The sequence below is a fragment of the Tachysurus fulvidraco genome, chromosome 9 (genome assembly GCF_022655615.1).
Source record: "Tachysurus fulvidraco isolate hzauxx_2018 chromosome 9, HZAU_PFXX_2.0, whole genome shotgun sequence".
Lineage (NCBI taxonomy): Eukaryota > Metazoa > Chordata > Actinopteri > Siluriformes > Bagridae > Tachysurus > Tachysurus fulvidraco.
In genome coordinates, this window is record NC_062526.1 from 10,174,690 (window position 1) to 10,197,550 (window position 22,861).

General features: G+C 36.5%; 1 protein-coding gene and 1 long non-coding RNA gene across 2 annotated transcripts in view; one reads left to right on the top strand and one right to left on the bottom strand.

Moving 5' to 3' along the window:
* Positions 1–9,909, top strand: part of adgrv1 (adhesion G protein-coupled receptor V1) — a 118,445-nt gene extending 108,536 nt beyond the window's left edge. The window contains exons 88-90 of the mRNA XM_027138513.2: positions 4,668–4,856; positions 7,147–7,321; positions 9,463–9,909. Of these exons, the coding sequence (XP_026994314.2) occupies positions 4,668–4,856; positions 7,147–7,321; positions 9,463–9,581 (483 nt within the window). The 3' untranslated portion in view covers positions 9,582–9,909. The remainder of the gene's footprint in view (positions 1–4,667; positions 4,857–7,146; positions 7,322–9,462) is intronic.
* On the bottom strand, positions 8,340–13,136 carry LOC125145529. Its single transcript, XR_007143930.1, has 2 exons — positions 12,738–13,136; positions 8,340–8,494 (listed from the first exon to the last, which is right to left on the bottom strand). It is a non-coding gene; the product is annotated as an uncharacterized LOC125145529 (long non-coding RNA).
* Between the last annotated feature and the right edge of the window lie 9,725 nt (positions 13,137–22,861).

The window sequence follows — 22,861 nt, forward strand, 5'->3', positions numbered from 1 at the left end:
ACTTGTTAAGGGTTCTAAAAAAGGGTAAAACTCAAAAATGTCAAAATCCTACCTAATTACTTTCCTTTTACAAAGTAAGACTAGTTGGTTTCAAGGATGTTTGGATGAACTGGAAAATTATTTTTATTGTGTAGGTTACAGAATGTTAGTTCTTTATCTTTATGTTTGTAAAGTTCATTCTAACTTATCAGTTTATCTCATCTATGTGTTTCCATAGTATTCATTTTGGCATCAGTGCCAAGCACCAACTGATAGTGTTCTACAAATATACAGTCATATTTGAGTATTCTTATTACTCTACAGTGCTATAGGTAGAGTGATAAGGCATGGTGTTTATTAACACTCACAACCCAAAATCCATCAAGCCAGATCATATACAAAACAAGAAATACCTCCTTATATCTTTAGCCTATCGATTTTCCTCTGGCCCACTGAGGACTGTTACATAATATTGATTAGTTAAGCTACTGCTTAGTGAGAGTGAGGAGAAAATCCTTCAAAACATCCAGAGTTATCAGCAATATCTACAGGTGAGTTTTAAAAAAGAGGAGGATGATAAGGCACATGCTGAAATGACATGTTCTTGTGTCAGACTGTATCTTTACAGCCCACTAATCAGTGAATCTGCACAATGAACATAGAACTAGATGCAGAACTAGAAACTAAATATAAAAATGAGTCATAAAAATGTTATTCATCATCATAAGAAATAGAATTCCCACTTGTCACACTTCTATTATTTTTTTCTTACAATGTACTTTTTATTCTCTCATACATTCTTTTCTCTGAGTCATGTCTCATTCACACACAATGCATCTAGAAAGGATCATGTTCTTATGAGTATTAATACATATCATGATACTCTCAAAGTATTTGTCCCAGATCTGTATAAGGGCAAAAAGGGGCATTGATAAAGCTACAGTAAAGAATAAGGCAACAAATATTATTGAGGTTATGACATAAGCATGTTATATTAATTGATATTTACTGATCATTAGCTAAAATTGTTATTAATAACTTATACCTTGTTCTTGATTCTGATTGTTTAGTAGGTGTTAATTAATTATCAGCTGGCTAAAATTGAGGCAGTGTATATGCCATAAATTCTTCATCCATCAACCAACAGTTTTATAATGCTTCACAGATGACTATTTTGTGTAGTAATAAAGTAAATTAAGAGCACACAGGCAAATGAGCAGATGTGAATGTAGGGTAATGGTCCTCTCATTTGGCCTGTTGATATCTAAGACCAGGGTAAACTCACAGAAATCCTTTCTCAATGATAATGTACTAATGTACAAATAATGACAAAGTCTGACCCTTGATCAGGTTCATTATTTCACCTATATATTTAAATGATGATGATAAAGTGGCATTGATTCACGTTCATTTTTTTCATGATGTCACATTATATTCACAAATATAATATAATGATGCAATGATCAAACTATTGTTATTAAAAAAAACTGTAATTATTTTTGAACCAACTTTTGATTTTGCACACACACACACACACACACACACACACACACACAGATGGAGGCAGATGGTGTCTGCTGGTTTATCAGGTTTGGGGACAGATAAACCCAGGCATTGCTTTGGGACAAAGGGCCAAAGCTGATGTATTGCAGGTTATACAATACACTAACAACTTCAAAATTAATTTACATTCAACATATTTTATTCAGTTTCGTTTCACTTTTACATGAAAAAATATTTAGATTTAATGTCATTGTATCATTATATCAAATGCAATGTGTATCCTTGGCTTTCTACTCAAGACTTTCAAATAGTAACAGGTTGCTATACAGCTCTATAAACAGCATACCAGTAATGACGCTGAATGCAAAACTATAACAGCACATTTGTTTCGTCTTGTCTACGTGTTTCCTTGAAGCTAAACATGAAAACTGTCTGCACTGATGACTAAACAGACACATGCACCGGGTGGAGTGAAATGTGAGGAATGTAGTGATCACAAATACAGATCAGGCTGTAGCACAAACACTACAAAACAGACTGATGTGAAAACATTTCTCTGTACTATGTTAAAGATGAAATATTTTTTATGCATGCTGAAGGTATTTCAACCTTTGCCTCATTTTTATTTTTCACATTTTTAATTTTCTAGCTGCCGTTGTAGCATTTTGAGTCTGTTTTCAATAATCTTCACTTCACTTCCCCTCTCTCTTTTCGTGGAAGCTTTTTTTCCATGACGCTGATTTTCCATGTTGAGCTTGTTGTCTTTGTTGTGTCCCTGTTGCGTTAACTGTAATAAGTTGTTTAATGGTGGTTTTTGTCTGTTAGTGTTTAGAAAGATCACTTGTGATTTTGTGCCAAGACTCCTGTGTGTCATGTCGATGGATAAGATGCATTCCTGGGTAGAAAAGCAAATTTACAAATCACAAATGCTTGAAAAAGGATCTTTTTGCTTGAAAGAATTGTTTTTGTTATTTGCATATGTGCTTTTTATCTGCGTTTTCTATTGAAATGTCTGCATGGGATGTCTGTTTTAGCAGTAATGGAATGCGAAAGTGTTTTGATTAAAACAGAAAACAGTCATTTAAACCAGTAAAATAAATACTGCATTCCTGCACTTTTAATTAATCCAAGTGGTAGTAAAGGCCAAAGATGCAGGTTGCAATACGTCTTATTTTCCCTTACTGTTTCTCATTAGCAAATTTGGCCTTGACCAAACAAAATTGCATGTCTACACCACATGTCTGTCTCTGTTTCATCACTTCTGGCTAGATCCAGGATGGAAAATGTCACGTGATGAATATAAAGATTGGCTAATTGTCATGGCACTATTTATGTTGCCAGACTCGGTCTTTGCTTTGTCCGTAAACACTGCAGCACTGTTTCATTACGGCATAAAACAGTCATTTGAACGATGTAGCACGTGGTCTCAATTAGATTTCCTTTCCTATTCTTGGGCTCGAAATCTATAAATAGTTCTATCTGTTGGGCTATTAATCCTGTTATTACTGACGTGAGCACTGTCATAAGGAGACATCACAGACAGTATGTTAATTAAACTAGCAATATTTGCTTATCTCTGTTCATTGTAAAATGCCCCTTACTCTATTAATCATCCTATAAGAGTTTCTTTTGCATCCTTGTTTCTGTACTCACTGAGCTATCAGCTGCACCTTGAGACTCAGTTAGATGACACACAAGGGTAATTAAGCATTCAGCGATAGCCTCTAGTCATTGTGTAATTTGCTTGGAGCGTTGATTATGCTCCATTCACCTCATCATACACCATTCAGCAGAACTCAGCAGCCAGTTATGGTCCATAAAAATGAGGTAATGAAGGGAGTGTGTGTGTCTTTGCTTTGTGTTACCTAATGTGAGGACATATACACTTGTGTGTGTTTGTTTGTCCTGGGCAAGAAAGAAGAATTTAGTGTCTGTGAGAAAAATGTGTCAGTTGCAGAATCTTAGGGAGAAAGACGTAAGTTAAATTAGTTGCCAAAATATATCTGCTTTCCAACCACTATTTCTATTATGAGAAATTCTATTTAGCAATATTAATTATGTTAGATGTGTTTTCATTGCTTTAACAGGACACTCAGTAGAGCACATTTTAGAGAAACCTTCTCTATCGATATTTATCAGTTTTGGCTTTAAAAGGGTGGCTCAATTAACTTGTAAGCTTTTGTGAAAAAAACAAAGAAAGATAAAACAATGAAGTAACAGGATTGATTCACAATTATGGGAACTTTTTTTTCACTTAGAATGAATTACATATGGATGTATTCTGAGCATTAATACAACCACAAATTCAAAAAAGGTTTTAATGTTTATTTTTCAGCTAAAGTGTAGTAATGTTATCCTGGAGGTCATTTACCATCATTTTAAAATGGGGTTTAAATTCATTTAAGATGAATATTAACAAGTGTAATGCAAATTGTATCACCCATAGAACCTCAGAAGAAGTGTTCTTCCTTTTAAATTTGTGTAGAAAAAACTTGTACATAGGGTTTTTGTGAGAGATGTTATTAGTAGAATCTACAACATCTGGAATAAACAGTACAGGTTGCTGTATAAAGGCATGAAAGTGAAGATCAAATCCAGTAGAAATTGGAACAATTCTACTGTAACAGCTTCATGGGCCGTGTAACATTTTTTAAATATTCATTAATAATATAAAGTAATGTAGATCTGGAACTCTGTACACTTCAGCCTATAGTTTGCGTTGCCTGACTTTCATGGACTGGGTCTAAGCTGAGATGTTTAGAGGTAGTGAGGTATTTTGAACCTGCATGAGCTGCCTGATTATCAATCCAGTGCTACTGCCTAAAATGTTGTGCAAACCATGACCTTACCAGCTAAATGTTATGTCATGCTGGCAGGAATGACGTCATGCGGTTGCAAAATGTTGTGTGAGGAATTTCTTGAGTACGTGATCTGTAATCTTTGCTCTCTAGCTTCAAGGCAACTACGTATCGTTCCTCGGATGTTCTTTTGAGGACGAATTATAGTAACTGTGAAATAAAATATAAACTGTAAAGGTAAGGGTGCTCATAATTATGTAAATTTATACTGAAATTATTACTGTGGACAAGCTTATAAGATCTTATTGTGCTCCTAGGGGAACCTGTGAAGTCTTTAAATATGAAAAACACACTTTTGTATTTACACACGTTTCTTTGTGTCTGTAGGGTCTGTACGTGTTTGCTGTCTACTTCCTCATGCATAACCAGCTGTGCTGGCCTGCCAAGGCAACTTACACAGTGGAGATGAACGGCCGTGAGGCTCCTGATGGATTGTTTCAGACCACAGGTGCAGCCACAGTGGGGGGAGGAGAGATCAGCAAGTCTACACAAAACCTCATCAGTGCCATGGAGGAGGTGTGAGGATTTTACATTATATATGGCACACACTCTTAGCCAAATCGACTAACATTTTTATCTCATTTTATACAACTGAGCAATTGAGTTTTAAGGGCCTTGCTCAAGGGCCTGGGTTTTTAAACTCACAACCTTCTGATCAGTAGTCCAACACCTTAACCATTAGGCTATCACATATCATTCAGAGTACTGGATATAATAATAATTAATATTTGTTAGTATTAATATCAATGCAAAAATTCAGTGTAACATACCAGACAGTGATTAGCTAATTATTTACATTTTACCACCACAGGCAAAAAATCATTGTCATTAATTTCATTTGATAGACACTAAAACGGAAAGTTAAGTTTGTTGACCAAATATCTCAGTCTTATTTTCTACACTCTCACACACATGCATTTGGCTGTAAATAAAGTGTGTGATTGTGTTGCTCCAGGCAGTACAGTCAGTAAAAAATCTCAGCCACACAGATGGCCTTGATTGCTATGTGATTTGTTGATTCCAGTTTAATTTTCTAATTATGTTGTTGCTAAATTGCACACACAAGGCATGGTATCCAGTCATGAAGTCCTAATCAGTGGGTGAACTTGGCATCTATCCAGTCACTACAGAGAAAAAGAATCCTGATTACATCATTGTCATTTCTGTGTCAAGATATTTAAGCTTTTGTTTTCAATAACTAAGCAACAAAACTACAAGCAAGATTTGCCTAGATAAAATGATCCAATTTATACTCTGTAATTTACCTAGAGGTGACAGAACACCTTGAGGATTTCACTCAGCTTTTATTTTCAGTTTATTCTCCTTTCAGTTTCATATTATTTACAGTGCAGCTTTTATATTAAAGGTTAAATGATCCTAGTGCCAGAGTGTCTGTCGATATGTGTGTCATCAGACACCTGTTAACAAGTGCCTCTGTGCTTACCTGTGCTTACTGGCATGTGGTTTGCTTACACACACACACACACACACACACACACACACACACACACACACACTCATACACACACATACACACACAGTAACTTTCCCTGCTCATCGAATTGTGAACCCAAACATTGAAAAAAAACACATTATATTATTATATTTCAAAGTCTGCAATTCTTCCAGGTAGTAAATGACTATGTGAATGTTTTACATTTACAGCATTTTGGCAGATGCCCTTATCCAGAGCGACGTAGAAAAGTACACTGTTTTCTCTAATGCTGTATAGCAGCCTCATGATACAATTATCCAGACTTGGTTAAAATAATTAGAAATTGTAGATTAGGCTAAAGCAGGAACTGGAATACCTGACTAATCCAGTTCCATTTATAAGAGCACAAAATCTAGATGATCATATCCAGCCTAGAGAAGACAATGATGGACAAGTGGTGGGTGGTGGACTGGAAGTAAAAAATAAGATTAATAAAAATAAATAGATGTGTCAGCACCTAATTCGCTTAGCACTGGACAATGTGATTATACTGTTCACTAATGGGACTTTCTATCAGATTCTGGTGTTTTGGACATGGAAAAAGTGAAGTGACTTTTGTCGTGTTTTTTGGCAATACTGCCACTTCCTTAATCAGACAAGAAGAAGAAGTGAAGTCATCTGTCATCAAGTCATCAGACTGATTCATTTACATAGACATTGTTTTCACCTAGTACACTCTGTTTTTACTTAGTTCTTGTGTGTATGTTTTCAACCACTGACCTTTTTATGAAGTTGGGTATTAATCAGGCATGACTAATTTAAATGCTGCTTTGTTTCAGCTGAACAGATCATAAATCTTCATCTGCCTGATTCAGTGTGTGTAGGCATTCTGTAAACTGGGACCAGCAGGACATCCATGCAAACTATCTATTTATTTATCTATCTATCTATCTATCTATCTATCTATCAATCAATCACACACACGCACGCACACACACACACACACACACACACACACACACACACACACACACACACACTCACGCGCACACACTCACGCGCACACACACACACACACACACACACACACACACACTTTTAGAATAAAGAGAAGTGTGTATATATATATCTCTTCCTACTAAACCTCTTAGAAATTTTCATCTCTCTCTATTTCACATGTGAGGAATTTTCTGCATCCACCCCCACATTCTTCAATAACTCTTACCCACGATTATTCAGCATGGCCACTCAGCACTGCAGATTCAAATTGGCAAAGTTCATTTCTAATTCTGTGACACTTAATTCTATAGCTGCAGACTGAACAGAACAGGAAGATTAACAAATGATATGTTTTTGTTTTTTCTTCTCCAGATCTCAGCAGACTGGGATAGAGCTTCTTTACAACCCAGCATTGAACCCAGCAGTGTGTTTAAAGAGGCCCCTCAGAGTGACACTTACCCTCCGGAAGGTGGCTTCGTTAACGCAAATCTTGTACAAGATGAGGAGTCTCAGGAGTTTGATGACCTCATATTTGCCTTAAAGACCGGTATGTTTTCCTCCCAAAGCATCACATACTAGACTGTCGTATTTTACTTTCATTTTATTGAAACGAATGTTTTTAGATACTCAGGTCATGTCATAAAGCCACTACAATTTCACATAATTCATGTAAAAATTCCAAAAAAGTTGTATGTCTTTATCTGTGTTTCTCTCTTGGAGAACTGAGTCACCAGCAAAGGCATTGAAATAATTAAACACCAGGGTGATTAGCTACTAAGATTTACAGATTTAGGCATTTGTGAAAGGTTTTCAGTCTAAAAAGTTTTCCAACACAGGAATTGTGCTGGAATTGCAGTCTCTCTGTAACAGAAAACTATAACATTAACAGAATGAAAAAGAGAAGCTAGTGAGGGAACTAACTATAGCTGTAATAATGCAGATGATGAGGAACAATCTTGTTTTGCAGACATTCCACAAAATTGAATGTAAGCATTAATGTTTAAAAAGCATGATTTTCAATTTTCAATAAATAAAATTTAAATTATTAGTTTTCTTGGTATAAGAGGAATAAAATGTAGTTTGAGGCTGCATCAAACCACACATAATTTTTCAATAACAACAAGCCTCATCATGTTTATTTCCTTAACCAATAAAGATAAGAAACTCTCAAATAAAAAAAAAAGTATTTTAAGAATTTCTATGATCTATTTGTACTTGCAAAGAATTCGTCTACTAATAAGAGAACTGACCTTGAGGTTGTCCGACACTGAGAAATGCAACAATAATTCACACCGAGAACAACATGTGATTTTGTTCCTGTCCTGTTTATACAAATACATGTTTAGTTAGACAATTCAGTTATTAATAGTGTCATGTGTTATAAAGTAACTAAGATTTATGTTCCTTTTAATACAAAGATATTCAACATACATTAACCCAGAGTAAACTTCTGAGACATCACTAACTAACATGGTTAATAATATTAATCATACTGTATATAATTATAATATAAATAAACATTTTATGCAGATAATGTAACGTACAGAAGACAATGAACGAACAGATGAAATCAAAACCAGTGTTTATTGATAGTTCAGGTCTGAGGTAAAGCTGCAAAGCTTGGAGACGTGGTGAAGGACGCTTCATCCGTGCTCCAATAAACACACGCTCGAGAAGGAGTTGAATCTGGTAACGTGCAGAACAGGATCTGGAAACGCTACTGAGAAGAAGAATGAGAGAGTCGAGTTAGTAAGCATAGCATACGAGACTGGACGGTGAATGAAGGCGAGAGCGTGGCTTAAATAGTCTGTGAGCAATTAGTGTTGAGTGACGCCAGGTGATGATTATCAGAACTCCGGTGATTGAGATCTGAAGGAAGTGTCATGAGAACCTGGCGTATCCGTGACAGATAAATTAGCACAAGTTAGCATCTTACTTTAAAAGCTGCAGCTTGCTAAAGTGACTGCTGATGGTGGGGTTCCACAAAACAATCTTGACCAGTGAGCTTGACTTATAACGAGTTATAATGAATAAATAATTACTTTTGTATCTAAGGAATAAAACAAGATGATGTATAATGGTACTGCATAATAATACTATCACCAACATCATCATCATAGAATGATGTGATCATTATTTTCTAGCATGACCTAAAATATTTGATTCCTCTTGTTTTTATTTTTTTTTATTATAACAAAACGTCATATTTTTTATCAGTTTTATGTTGTGGAATAGCAGAAATTACTGATGTAAAATAGCTTTTACAGAGAAACCACAATGCTCAAAGCACTGACGTATACATATAGAAAACTTATACATACAAACACACACACATAAACATATAAACCTTCTCCTAAATGATATGTTCAGTATGGGTTTTGTCATTAAAGGACAGGTTATCTAAAGTCTACCTTAAAATATCACCTGTGTATTTGACGGATCTGAGAAAAGGTGTAGTTGCTATGAAGAGGCCATTAAGTGTGTCTGTGTCTGTGTGTGTGTGTGTGTGTGTGTGTGTGTGTGTGTGTGTGTGTGTGTGTGTGTGTGTGCATGCGTGTGTGTGTGTGTGTGTGTGTGTGCACGCGTGTGTGTGTGTGTGTGTGTGTGCGTGTGTGTGTGTGTGTGTGTGTGGGTGGGTGTGTTCTATATGATTAATTCTGAACACCATTCATATGACAAACTCCACAGGATCTGTTCTTAACCTGAGTGACAGCGAGTCGATCCACGGCAGTCATGATGGTGCGAGCGTGGCCAACTCCCAGATCGTTGAGCTCCGGCGCATTCCCATCGCAGACACGCACCTGTAACCCTCGCTGCTTTTATACTGAATCCAATGAATCCAAATTATACTAAACCAGCCAGCAGTATTTTTGTACTGGTACACCACCTTTGCACTAAATTTACCACAGTTTTAATTTCTCATAGATTTTGAGCTGTTTTTTTATACCTGGAGTTTTGTCAATACTTCTGATCTTTTTATAAATATATGTATATGTGAATTGTCTCTATAGTACTTTTGTGAAATTTATAACAGATGTAAATATCATGGATTGTAGGTTGAGAATGACATGGCCAATCTGGCCCTGGAGTTCAGCTGCTTGTTTTGTGTAACAGATAATAAAAAATAGAGCTTTAGTCAGGTTGTCTGTGTGTCATCTGTTGGCTGTTACTATCATTTAAAATAGTTCAGTAACTTCAGGGGCTTAAATTAGATTGGGAAGGATTTTCCTTCTTAATACATCTAGCACAAAACTTTAACGCAACAATTGCGACCTAGGGTGGTTCTGCAGCCAGCCATTTCTGTTTTTCTACTCAGTACAGCAGATTAGTTGAGGGCATGTGATTGCATGTGCATTCTGATTTTCTATGAAAATAATATAAAAGTTGCCTTTTTACTCTTTGCAACTGCCAATGTAATTCCATTATGATTTAACATGTGTGAGGTGTGTGTGTTACATACTGCTGCTGTTTACGCTTGCCCTCATGCTGTGCATTGCATCATGTCGCACCAAGTACCTGTATGGCTTTCACTGTTGACCTCAAATGTTCCTGTCAAAGTTGATGAATAGATTATAGCTAGTCATATGGGCTGCTATCTTTAGGTTGGCAAACTGGTACAGTGACTGAAGCAAAAGCATGCATTAGTCATTAGGAGTAACTAGTCTACCATTAAACAACTGAAATATTAGCAAACATTCTGGCTGCAGCATGCACATATGATGAGGATTTATAAACTCCAGCATGACCATTGGCTGTAACTGCACTGCTCTACTGACTCAATAACATGTATACGCCTAGTTACACATAAACATTGTGTTCACTAATAAATACACAACAGTGCTCAGAAGCAGTGTAAAGAGATATATTTGCACAATAACTACTGCTATTGTTGAACATGTTAATATATTGATCACTAAAAACAGATATTGTGTATTGTAACTGCTTACTAAATAATTGCTGACCCATTTAAAATTATAAAACTATAATTCTGTGCAGTTTCATTTATTGATATTGATCTATGCTGTACATTACATTTACAATTATAAACAGCTGGCTGTGTGTGTTTTTGCCTGGACAACAGCCTCTGACCTTGAATTGACTTTAGATTTGAGAGTCAACAACTCCCAAATGCAAGCCCTCCTTATGTTTAGAGGCTAAAGCCACTTCTTGGACATGATTCAATGCAGTATCGGGTGTCTGTGTTTGCTTTTTGGCAGCACAGACATGGATGAAATACAATATTCTCTTGCACGCTCTCTCTCTCTCTCTCTCTCTCTCTCTCTCTCTCTCTCTCTCTCTCTCTCTCTTTGTCCCTCCCACCCTCCCAAACACATTAACACTTATTAAGCAGACACCCCCTCCCTAAACAAGAACAAAGCCAGAAGCCCTTCAGTAACACAATAAGTAAACTAGCTTGTGATTTAATGCAGATGCACAGGATTTGATATAGAGACAATGCTTTTCAATCACGTTGCTGTGATACCTATTCATTTTCGGAGTTCTACTCTTGTGCTGCTTCTGCTTAGCTACTTACCCATGGCAGAAACAAAGACAACGGCATAAAACATCCTCTAGATCTCTCCCTAACGCAACACATTTTGCGGCATACATTGGCATTTCCCTTTACTATTTGAAGCCGGTAAGAAAGCTGATGCTGCATTTTCTCATTTTAGTAAGGAAAAGATGTGTCAGTGACATGTACAGGATATTTTGTGGATATACAGAAATATAAAAAGACAACCAAAGTCTCAACATGTCCACCAAGCATATAGTGTATCTAATAAAGTAGCCATTACAAATGTACAGTGCTGTAAAATCCTGTATAATTACCAAGGCCAATACTATGCCACTACCTGTTAGTATAATGTACTACATTATTAATAATACATTATAATGCAGTATGGACTCATCCATAGGGGCTCTTTAGCAGATACTCTTCAAGTTCACATTCACAACCCTGTCATTTTCAAAACAGTTAAAATACTGATATCTTTTTAAAAAGTGAACAACAGTTTTAAAAAATGGATGCCATTCTAAATATTGTGCAATTCTTGAGCTTCAGTTATAATTGCATTTAGTTTTCAAAAGTAGGAACTATAACAAGTTGTAATAGAGTTTCACTGAGGCAGGAATCATGCGTCACTCTATGAACACACATTATGAACATTTTCAGTGGAGGAGGATCACGAGGAGAGGTCGAGGCAAATAATTACAGACAAATGTGGATAGATAACAAAAAATAATTGGAAGTAAATCTATTTTTTTTTAAAAATGCAGACAGCGTGGTTATGAAGTAAATGTAAAATATGTTGAAAAGGTTTGTATGGAGTAGATAATGCATGTGCACAAAAGTCTTTTTTTTCATTTGTTTCAATCATTTGATCTTTGAGATAAAGCTGTTAAAATACTATACATTTAGATATTGTGTATATCCTGTGCACACTGTCACAATGGCACTGGGAAACACACCTGCTTCATCAAACACAGATGAACAAATGTACTCCAAACAAGCTTCTAGACTGTATGTTGGATGACTGTATGGTGTTGATTCTAATCAGTCTGTAATGTTTCGCCTCTATCCTATCCTGCTTCACCAAAATCTAAGCTCACAAAATACCTATAGACACTTTTACACACTTATTGTGTTTCCCACTTTCTTTCTCTAGAAGATGCATTCTGTTTCTATGCTGGGACACTGCCCTGAGCAAACAGATTACATAAGTGTCAGAAGATCATGACCCCTCAAGCTGCACACACTCCCAATCTTGGCACAGTTCAATGTACTAATGCACAAATCAGCAGGCAGCAAGCAAGCAACACCATGAAGAATGCTGAGCTTAGAATGCTGCTGCTGCTGCTACAGCTGGGAATACAACTAAGTATACAATACAACTAAAGATTCCATGAAACAGTTTTGTGGCACATCACATTGTTTAATCAGGTATCATAGATTTTTGACTTACTTTTGCTGCGGAGCATAGTTTATTACTCACAGAGACAGATCTGTCTCCAGTACAGCTTGTCAAAATGTGCAGAGTATTATGAGATTCCTAAAATAAAAATAAAAGGCAATGAAGTTGAAAATATCAACAAAAAAAACAATTTAAAGGTACAATTAAAACAGCAGTCTTTGAGATCAGAAGCCTTTAATTTCAGGGAGCCAGCATTGTATAAGTAGGTGATGAAAAGAACCCAAAAAGAACTTTCTGCCTGTAAATAACACACAGAACTCAGCTCATTTTGCCAATATGTAACACTGTTCATGGTACTGTAGCAATGTAGGCATGGCATAAAACATACTCTGGCTGCGATAAGACATTCCCACAAACATGGCGCCAAGCCAGCAGACCATGCGCAATGGAAACAGAATAGCCTCTATCTCTCCATTGCACACTCACTGTCTATATGCTTCACTCTCTATCTTCACCCCTCTCCTCTCGATTTGAAATAGCCAACCAGTCTGAGCTAGTTTTGCTTAGTGTTTTCCAGTTCTGCTGCACTTGTATGACTCATGTGTTGTTCACATGCTCACAAGGGAATATAGCTAATGCCCATTAAGTATTATTCAAGTGAGCTCCAAGGGTTTAAATGGGTGCATAGTGTTTCAGAGGAGACCCAAGTCTGCTGAGGTAGAAATTTGGGGTGTGAGACGAAATGGCTGTCTGAGAAAACAAATCTATATGAAGGTGAAAGGTCAAAAATATGTATGATGGTAGCATGTCTAGAAAAACTATGACAAAACTTTAGTCTGAATTTAGAACCAGGCTGGTCAAATACCATACTGTTATTGAAGAAGTTATAAAAACCCTTGCTTTCTTGCTTTCTGTCCAAAACTATGCATCTGAGAGGTGGTAGGCACAAAGTAAGGAACTGGAACGAGTGAGGAACAGAGAGCTACTGTTTACTCCAGACAGCTACTGTCTACAACAAACAACAGATGGAACATATTTTGTTGATAGAAATCCCAAGATCTTTTCTGTAGATATGTTATTGCTTATGATCGAGTACACACAATACTAGTACTTCAGTGAGTTTGTCCTTGACACTGTCAGTACTGGTTACTCATCAAGGGATACATATAAATACAGTTTTTATTTCCATATTTCCATAAAGCGGCTTTGTGAGTATTGTTATGAGTCTAGTCAAAATTTAGTCTGGTTGCTTAAACAAGCCTGATTCTGACTAAAAAATATAAAGAAGGAAGACAGGCTATAAGACACAATGATTTACACCGTGTACTTATTATGTCATCAGTTTATATTGCTGCTTTAAGCAGTCTGGCTTTAAATATGTTACAGGTCATTACAACAAAATAGTAAACACAGTTATTAAAAGAGAATGTCTCATGAAACCCTGTCCCAAGAACACCTACTCTTTTACACTGCATACCAACTGGGTCAAGCCACAAATCTGACTGCACCTGTTGCACACATCCCTATAGAGCAAATCACTATTGTGAATGAGTAGAACAAAAAGTGACCACACAAGAACACAGATAATATCTCTAGCACTAACTGATTCTGTACTTTCTTGTGGCACACAGCTGTTGCTCTCATTAATATTAGAGTCTCCGTGGTTTCTCCACATTAATAGTAAGATAAGCCATTGTTATCCATTTTTTGTGGCTTAGCACATGGAATGTGACGTTCCTTTCACAGCCTTCAGAAAATGCAGGAACATGTAGATGTTGAAATATCAGGGCCTGTAGCCTGCACCACTCAGAAGGAACTGGACTACAGTTCTAGTTTTTGATCCTAGATACTCTTTACAAAGTTTTATGTATATGAGGTGTGAAAAAGTGTTGGCCCTTCCTGATTTTTTATGTTTTTTTGCATGTTTGTCACACTTTAAGATAAAATCAGATAATTCAGATAATCAAACAAATTTAAATATAAGTCAAAGATAACACAAATAAAAACAACATGCAGTTTTTAAAATGAAGGTTTTTATTATTAAGAGAAAACAAAATCCAAACCCACATGGCCCTGTGTGAAAAAGTGTTAAAACATAACTACATAAAAGTAACAAAGCATTTCAGAACAGGAATATCATACCAACAGTAAAATGTGTGATGGTCTGGGGCTGCTTCAGGTCCTGGAAGGGGGCCAACACTTTTTCACACTGCTGTATATGATATCAAGGTAATTTAATTTAATCAAGAAATCCATGAAAACCCAATGTGTGACACTTTATTCCACTTCATTTTAGTGCTTAATCAATATTTTGTATTATTTTAATCCTTCTATTAAATTGTTTTATATGATTTTGGCAAAATATCTTCATTTTTTTGTAAGATATAGTCTGAGACCACATTGTCTGATTTATTTAAAAAATTCTAAAAGACTGAAAGAAATGTGCAACATCTTTCTTTATTCATTATTTTCTCTTTTGATTTAAATTGAATTTTAATGTACACATCATATGCACAGATTGATTTTATCTAAAACAGATCATTTGGTTTTGCACAAATCTTTGCAATCCATGCCATTTTGGGAGAACACATTAAAGTAAAAAGGGAAATAACAAATATAAAAAAAATTGATTGATGCAATGTTTCAAATATTCCACTTTTTAATCAAGTTATTGTCATAAATATAATTCCTATTGAAAATTGTATTAAATTAGAACAAAATAGAGGCATTTTTTTTACTAGTAGTCTCAAATGGATGGATATTACAAGAAGCTCATCACCTGGGCAAGGACTAAGGTTTACACCTGCAAAGTTTTATACCTGCAAGGTTCCTCATGCTGAAAGAAGGAACTGCTTCATTTTGTCATCAACCAGCACAATACTGACAGAACAGACATTCAAGACAGTGGGAGCACTCTTTGACTGCAGCCTGAATATTGTTGCAAAAAACACATAAAATTGTGAAAACTGAATGGTATACATTCAGTGTAGCACACATTACATGGAGGATTAAATAGTACAAATGATTGACTGTGAAACATTACCCTGTTTTCTCAGCGTTCAAATATATAGTGCTCTAGTCTGTTGGCAGGATGTGCTTACTGGCATGTGGATTGGGGAACTCCATTGCGCGAGCTGTGCTAGCATTACAGCCATTCTCGTAACAAATTCCTGTTATGCCGCTCACCATGCTGACTCAACCTGGTGCAACTGCACAGTGACGTTGGCTTTCTTCTAGAGCATAGGCTAGACAGAGTGACTCTATGATTTACAGTGGTTTTGGTTTTGAGAAATGAGTCAGGAAGTGCTCTTGTCCCTAACTCACCCTGTTGGAATGGGACAGTGTACAGCTGAGCTGGACAGATACTTGGAAAATGCAAATGACGAGAAGGTAAAAAGTGCTGTGTTGTGCTTATGAATAGAAAGAGAACGACAGTGTTGGAATGAACACTTCAAAAAGAGAAAGAGATGAGCAGAAACAGAAAACAAAAAAAAGAAAGAATAATCAGTAGAGAGATGAAAATTAGATGAATTTAAGGAATGAAGGGGTGGAAAAGATTACTAATATTACTAAGATGGACTTCTGAATCATCTACAATTTGAGTTTTAAAATTAAATAAAATCTACAGGCACTTGCAAATTAAATTTAAAATAAAACTTGCAATTTTGAGCACGCTGCATGAAGTACTTGATTATTGTGTTCTCTCTCTCTCTCTCTCTCTCTCTCTCTCTCTCTCTCTCTCTCTCTCTCTCTCTCTCTCTCTAAAACACACATCCAAACACACACACTCATGTATACATATTGTTCTCATGGTTTAACTAAAATAGAAATAGGGTCTCTGTTACCCTTTCTGGGAAGAGAGCTGTGTGGAATCATAAAGTGTCTACAGTACCACTGAAACTTGAGCTGGGTGAAAAGGGTGAAAACAATTGCAATCCTCAAAGCACAAACATTGTTCCCACCATATAACCACACATTTGTTAAAATAGACAGCCTCAGTGTAACTATTGACGTTACTCCTGTTCCAGACCACTCAGCAAGCCTGAGACCCTCAAAGTTAAAGAATATGACTGTGTTCCAGGCCACAGAGTCATCTTTTAAAACACTCTCCACTGGAATAATGCTATGTTGTGGTGATTTTGCACCTTTTATTGCCTAGACAATTTAGTTTACAATCTGTTTACTGAGTTCATCGAGTCTGTCACCTCAACTATCAACTTTGTGTGACGAGGGACATAAATGAATTTTCTAATGAGGCAAGTGATTTCTGAAAGTATCATGTGTCCAGGTCATCAGCTCATGAACTCATTATGGTTATGGCCTGTTATATTAATGGGTCTAAAATGGGTAAGGGAGGTTCTTGACTCAGAGAAGGGGCAAAGAACAATCAACACTGTAGGTTCATATTTGCTTTGGAGTGAATTTTCATGCAAATATGACTATGTTTATATTTTACTCCACGCAATATAACTTCTCCAGACTTTTTGCAGAACCACTGCCTTGTTTGTATTCAAGACACCAGTGAAGACCTTTTCCTGTTTTTAGCAGAGCCTCTGCTTTCACAGACATCAGCAAGGACTTTGTCAATGCTGGCCACTACATGGTTCCTGTTTTGCTCTGTGCATGGCATTAAGGGTGTATTGCTGAACCGTGCACTCTACTTGGCCATGGCTCAAAAGATTACAGATACAGATTAGTACTATCTGTGTGCAAACATCTACAGGAGCTTCAGTAGATGTTCATTATGAGTAAAAATCTAAAACAATTAAATCTGTTAGATTTTGGCCTCAGACATGTCAACGACAAACAACAAACACCTGCATCTGCGTGTGTGTGTGCGTAGGGTCTATATAGTAAAATCAGAGTATATTTCGGTGTGTAAGGGTGAACTCTCAGGCCATACTACACCCTCTGCTCTCTGTCTGGAGTTGAGGAGGTCACAGCTCACCATGACTGAGGAGAAACTGAGGTGCAAAGGGCATCATGAGTGAAGCCATGTGAAAAAGGATGCTGTCTGTCATATATATATATATATATATATATATATATATATATATATATATAGAGAGAGAGAGAGAGAGAGAGAGAGAGAGAGAGAGAGAGAGAGAGAGAGAGAGAGAGAGAGAGAGAGAGAGAGAGATAAAGGACCTATGCCCTATTTGGACAAATGTCCTTTTTATTTGTTTTTTTCCTATTAATAGATAGGACAAGGTACTAAATTATATAACAGGGTCATGGAGTTTGCATTACTCTTTTTCTTCCTAAAGTTACAAGTTAGGCTAGCTTTATTGGGATCATTGTATGCTAGCACAGTACATTAATTTTACAAATTAAGCCCTGTCAATAGTGTGAGACCCTGTGTGAGACCCTGTTTCTGCTTAATCTGATCAGCCATGGTGGCCATATTGGTACTGTATACTTGCCTAGTTGGTAGGCTTTGGGCTTGCTGTCTACATGCCTGCAATCAGCATTCTTTATACTGATCTAAGCAGTTTCTGTTGGGTTTTTTTTTTTTAAAAATACATGATCTTACCACTTTTACTTTAGCATGGGCACACAGCACGTCATTATTATACTGTTTTTCAAAAATTATACATGATGCTAGTGTGGAAAACATATATCATGCATCAATTCCAGGGACATATTATGCTATACGCTCCCATCGGATCAAATTTAAAAGCTAATACTGTTCAAGGAGAATAAATGCAAAGCCGAAAATAAATGTGACAGTGCACAACCCATATATGTCAAATGTGAACTTCTAGTGACTTGTAATCACCTCCGCCTGAACAGAATGCAGCAGGGATTAAGTGGTCCCACCAAAGACTTTTGTTTACCAGCTGCAGGCGGAATTGGATAGCTGTGCTGCCGTCCCAGCTCGTGCATTATATGTAAACATGAACATCAAACAAAGCCATCTTTTGCATGCATTGCATTGTAGAAAGGCTATGGACATGCATTTGACAGGATCTGTGGTCAATCTATTTAACCAAACATTTCTCAAACTTCTTTTGGTCAAAGTTAAAATACGTGAAATACTATTCCAGGTGACAATCTATCACACTGTCCTCTCAACACCTCCACTCTTGAGAGCTGAAAACAGTCCTGGCCAGGCTAATCATGACTCTGCATTCTCTAACTTGGTTAGAACTTGAACTCTGGCTTCTCATAGCTGAGTAGAGGTCATGCCTCCCTATGCCCCTTTTCACATGACAGCTATGCAGACTATTCTGGGACATGCAACCAGTCCTGGAATCTAAGCCTGGGAACAGCAATGTCTGGGTTACTGGATTCCCTCTTGATTTCTTCCAGGGTCTATAGAAGTAGACAGACTGTGGGGGCAGTATGGCAACTGGCTTTACATGTCAATAGCTGTAAAAGCCTGCAGCTGGTCTTGACACTGCACTGTTTGCCTTGTCTACCACCACAATTATGCAAGAGGTTTTGGATCTGGGTTTGTGCATGTTTCAGATAAATAAAATCTTTGTAAAATCTATAGCACCACAAAAACAATTGTGAGTGTTTTGGCAGTACCTGACCAGTATAATGACACTGCTGAAATCTTTGTTAAAATTTCACACAACCCAATATGTGAGTCTCTGTATGAGATATGTACATTTTAGCTCACTTACTCAACCCTGTTACACAAATATATTCACTCGGGTGAATTATTTGGAATATTTCACAAGTCACATGTTTTGTTTTGCTTTGGGTTTTTTTTTGTTTTTTTGTTTTTTTTTTTTGGTGAATATCCTGAACATCAAAAATAAGAAAAAAGTTCTCTAAAAGTTCTCTAATAAAGGCTGACTCAGTCTGGTCACTTTGAAAATAATAATCCTGCAAATCAAATTATGTATTTTCTAAATCCAAACTTCAAAATTTCATCCATGTTACTCTCTCATGCTACTGTGACTCTGTCAGCACACAAAAAAAAAAAACATTGTATGTTAAAGAATAAGAATATGGAGATGGTGTCTATTATTGACTGTGTTATTGAGGCACAGCAATGGAAAAAGGTAAAATTCTAACCTTATATCTTTGAAAATAAAAAGAATGAAGAATAATTGAGGTGATCCACTAATTACTTTTTGCCTTAGTTGTTTTTTTATGACAGTGTTATTAAGCAAACCACCATTTGCAGAAATATTTACAGTGATAACTAAACATTTTAATAGCAGGCAATGCAGTTTGCCTTGTGACACATTTTGACTTTTTAACATGCCCACCTCCATTCCCTCTCACAACATGACTTCCCACGAGTGAAAAACACATACAGTATGTGAGACAAGTTGCAAAGTAAACAAAGTTATATCATCAGTCATGTTAAACAGGAGTAGTCCCAATTACTATAAGTAACAAATGTTTTCAAATGTCCTATAAAGTATTATATTATAATATTGTATAATAATACATTATCGTATACATAAACAGCATAAACAGCATGACCATCAATTTTTCCAGAACTGCTCCTGAACTTAGTGCTGATGGCATGCTTTTTTCCCCTCAAAGAGATCATCTAAACTTCATTTAATCTAATGGAGTAATTGGACAGCACTTAAAATGTTGCCTGGACTTCCTCCAGCAAAAAGGAGAGGGCTATTTGAAAAGATTTCAACCGATTTGCATACTCTGTCTCATGGCTTAATCCTTAAACCATGTCCGTAAATAAAACCACAAAGAGAGCTCTATAAATTCATTTCAGGATGACAAGAATAAAGGAAGCAAACTCATTAGCTTAAAATTAACACCTTTGAAGTGCTAAGATAGCAACTAAACAAAATGACAGCAAAAATAGTTTTTCTCTTAAACAGATTTCTTTTTTAATACTTATCTTATCTTATTTATCATATTTCTCCCAGTAATATATTAATCACAGTTGTCATGCCAGAGCTTGCTTACATTGTAACATGTACAAGTTTCCAAATAACATAATGTACCAACAAACACATAACTGTGTGTGTGTGTGTGTGTGTGTGTGTGTGTGTGTGTGTGTGTGTGTGTGTGTGTGTGTGTGTGTGTGTGTGTGTGTGTGTGTGTGTGTGTGTGTGTGTACCATTGTATTAGTCAAAATGTAGAGCACTTTATAATTCCAACCCTTTATTCTTGGGTGAAATAATGGATGAACTTCCATACGAACACATTCTCCTGCATTGCCAAGAAGAGATATATGTGAAATAGTGGATATGTTCCCATGTGCCTGTTAAAACAATGTTCATACATTTTATTTTTAATCTATGTTTTTTAGCAAAAAAAAAATCTGTCTATTTTATAACCCTAGCTGTGCATTCCACAAGACATGAGGGGATTTCCCAGACATGAGGAGTATGGGACCGTTTAGAATGCTTGCATGCTGTAAGACACATCTGCACGTAGGATGGTTTCTAGGATCAGCCAGAAAATGTTTGAGACCTGTGTGGAATAAGCAGAGGCTAATCAGCAAAGGCACTACCTGCTAATCCCACCCTTCTTTATGCCACTAACACAAGGTCAGATTATCACAAAGGCCCTGACCTGTTTGAGTCAATGGCAGAGGGGGTTGCAAGAAGAGTGAAAAGTGCTAGGACAAAGCTGACTCATCAGAGCCAATCTGGCCCAATCCCCCATGGCAGAATGCAGATATAACAATACCATTGTGTACTTGGATGGTTACAGTACTTTGTTTTGTTGCTGACCAGTCCATGTTCTGAATACAGTTTGAAAGAGGAAATCTGAACAACAGGCATGTTTCACAACTTTAAGGACAACATGTTTAGTGTAAGATCAGTGAATCACTGAATTTGTTGAGTAGTATAATGTAAGGTCCTCTCTCAGAAATTAGCTATCATGTCTTTTAGGTGTATGAATCTGAGGTTTTAAAAAAAAAGTACCAGGACACACATTAACCAAGCTAGTAAAGCATTACCTTCTCTTAAATCTCCTTTCAGCTGGCCTTTTAAATAAAACAAGTGAGGCAAAGCCATGGTGAACACAACATTTCGTTATTTTAATTAACATTCAGACTGTTTGTGTACTTGTTTTCAGGATGCAGCCAGGGGCCTTGTCATGCTCAGTCCTGATCTGTTGTGTTGCTGTTTCTCTAGCTTTAAATGAACCCCTCAGGACCTCATTCAGCCCCTTGTGTGCCACTCTGTTTCCCTTAGTCCAATCATTGATTTCCGTCCATGATGTAATCTAATGGATTTTCTAACTATGGTATTAATCAATGTGCCAGTCAATGTATCACTGGCTACAATAATAAAACTATGAAATGTTAATTAAAAATATGATTCCTGCTTTTCTACTAAATGCATGATTCAACTAAAAAATGCAATTTAGTAGAATTAATAACTGAATTAATTCAAACTAAAGTTAAAAGGCAATGCATTATGGTGCAAGGGTAGCGAATAAGTTGTTGTTTCTGTTTTTATACCAGCTTATTTCTCCCTAAATAGAACATAAATTACAGCTGTTGTTCTACAGTTTGCCTGCAATGGATATTCAACAGGACAATAGTGTCTTTAGGTGGTATATACAGTTTGTCAGGCATTTACAACCATTCCTAAGGCTACTCCTGACCTGTGACCAGAGTGTCCCTGATGAGACGAGGTCATGAGGTGAACACCTATAAACGGTGCTGGCGTCTTTGTGTCCGACTCCTCTGTGCAGTCTTATATTTGTGTTTAGTCTATTTGAAAACTAAAATTCTGTTTCTGTGAACAATGCAGATATGCTACATCAGTTTCATTTCATTTTCTGTGAAACAGACAAGCAGGCAAACCCAAAACAGAATAAATAATGTTCAGTGACAAGGTCTGCATAAAGTTGCATTCAAAGTAATTGTAAGGCCACACACAAATACAATTTAGCAAATTCATATCTATATTTTCTTTCCCACTGAAAAAAGTAACTTGGACAGTGTATAAATAAACAAGTCATTTGATTTGTTTCTCTGGAATATTTCCGAGCAGACTGGAAAATACTGCAATTCTCTGACTTACCTCTAGGGGCGCCACTGCACTAGTTTTCAACTAGAACTGTCGTGGAGAGCTCCATTTCAGTAGCTATGATATTTCTACACATTACATACATTAAGGACTTCACTCAAAGATATTAGGCATCAATATAACAAGAAAGAGTTGCCTTGTAAGTTACTCATTAATTTAATGATGGTTTTATACAGTTTTCTGACACTATGA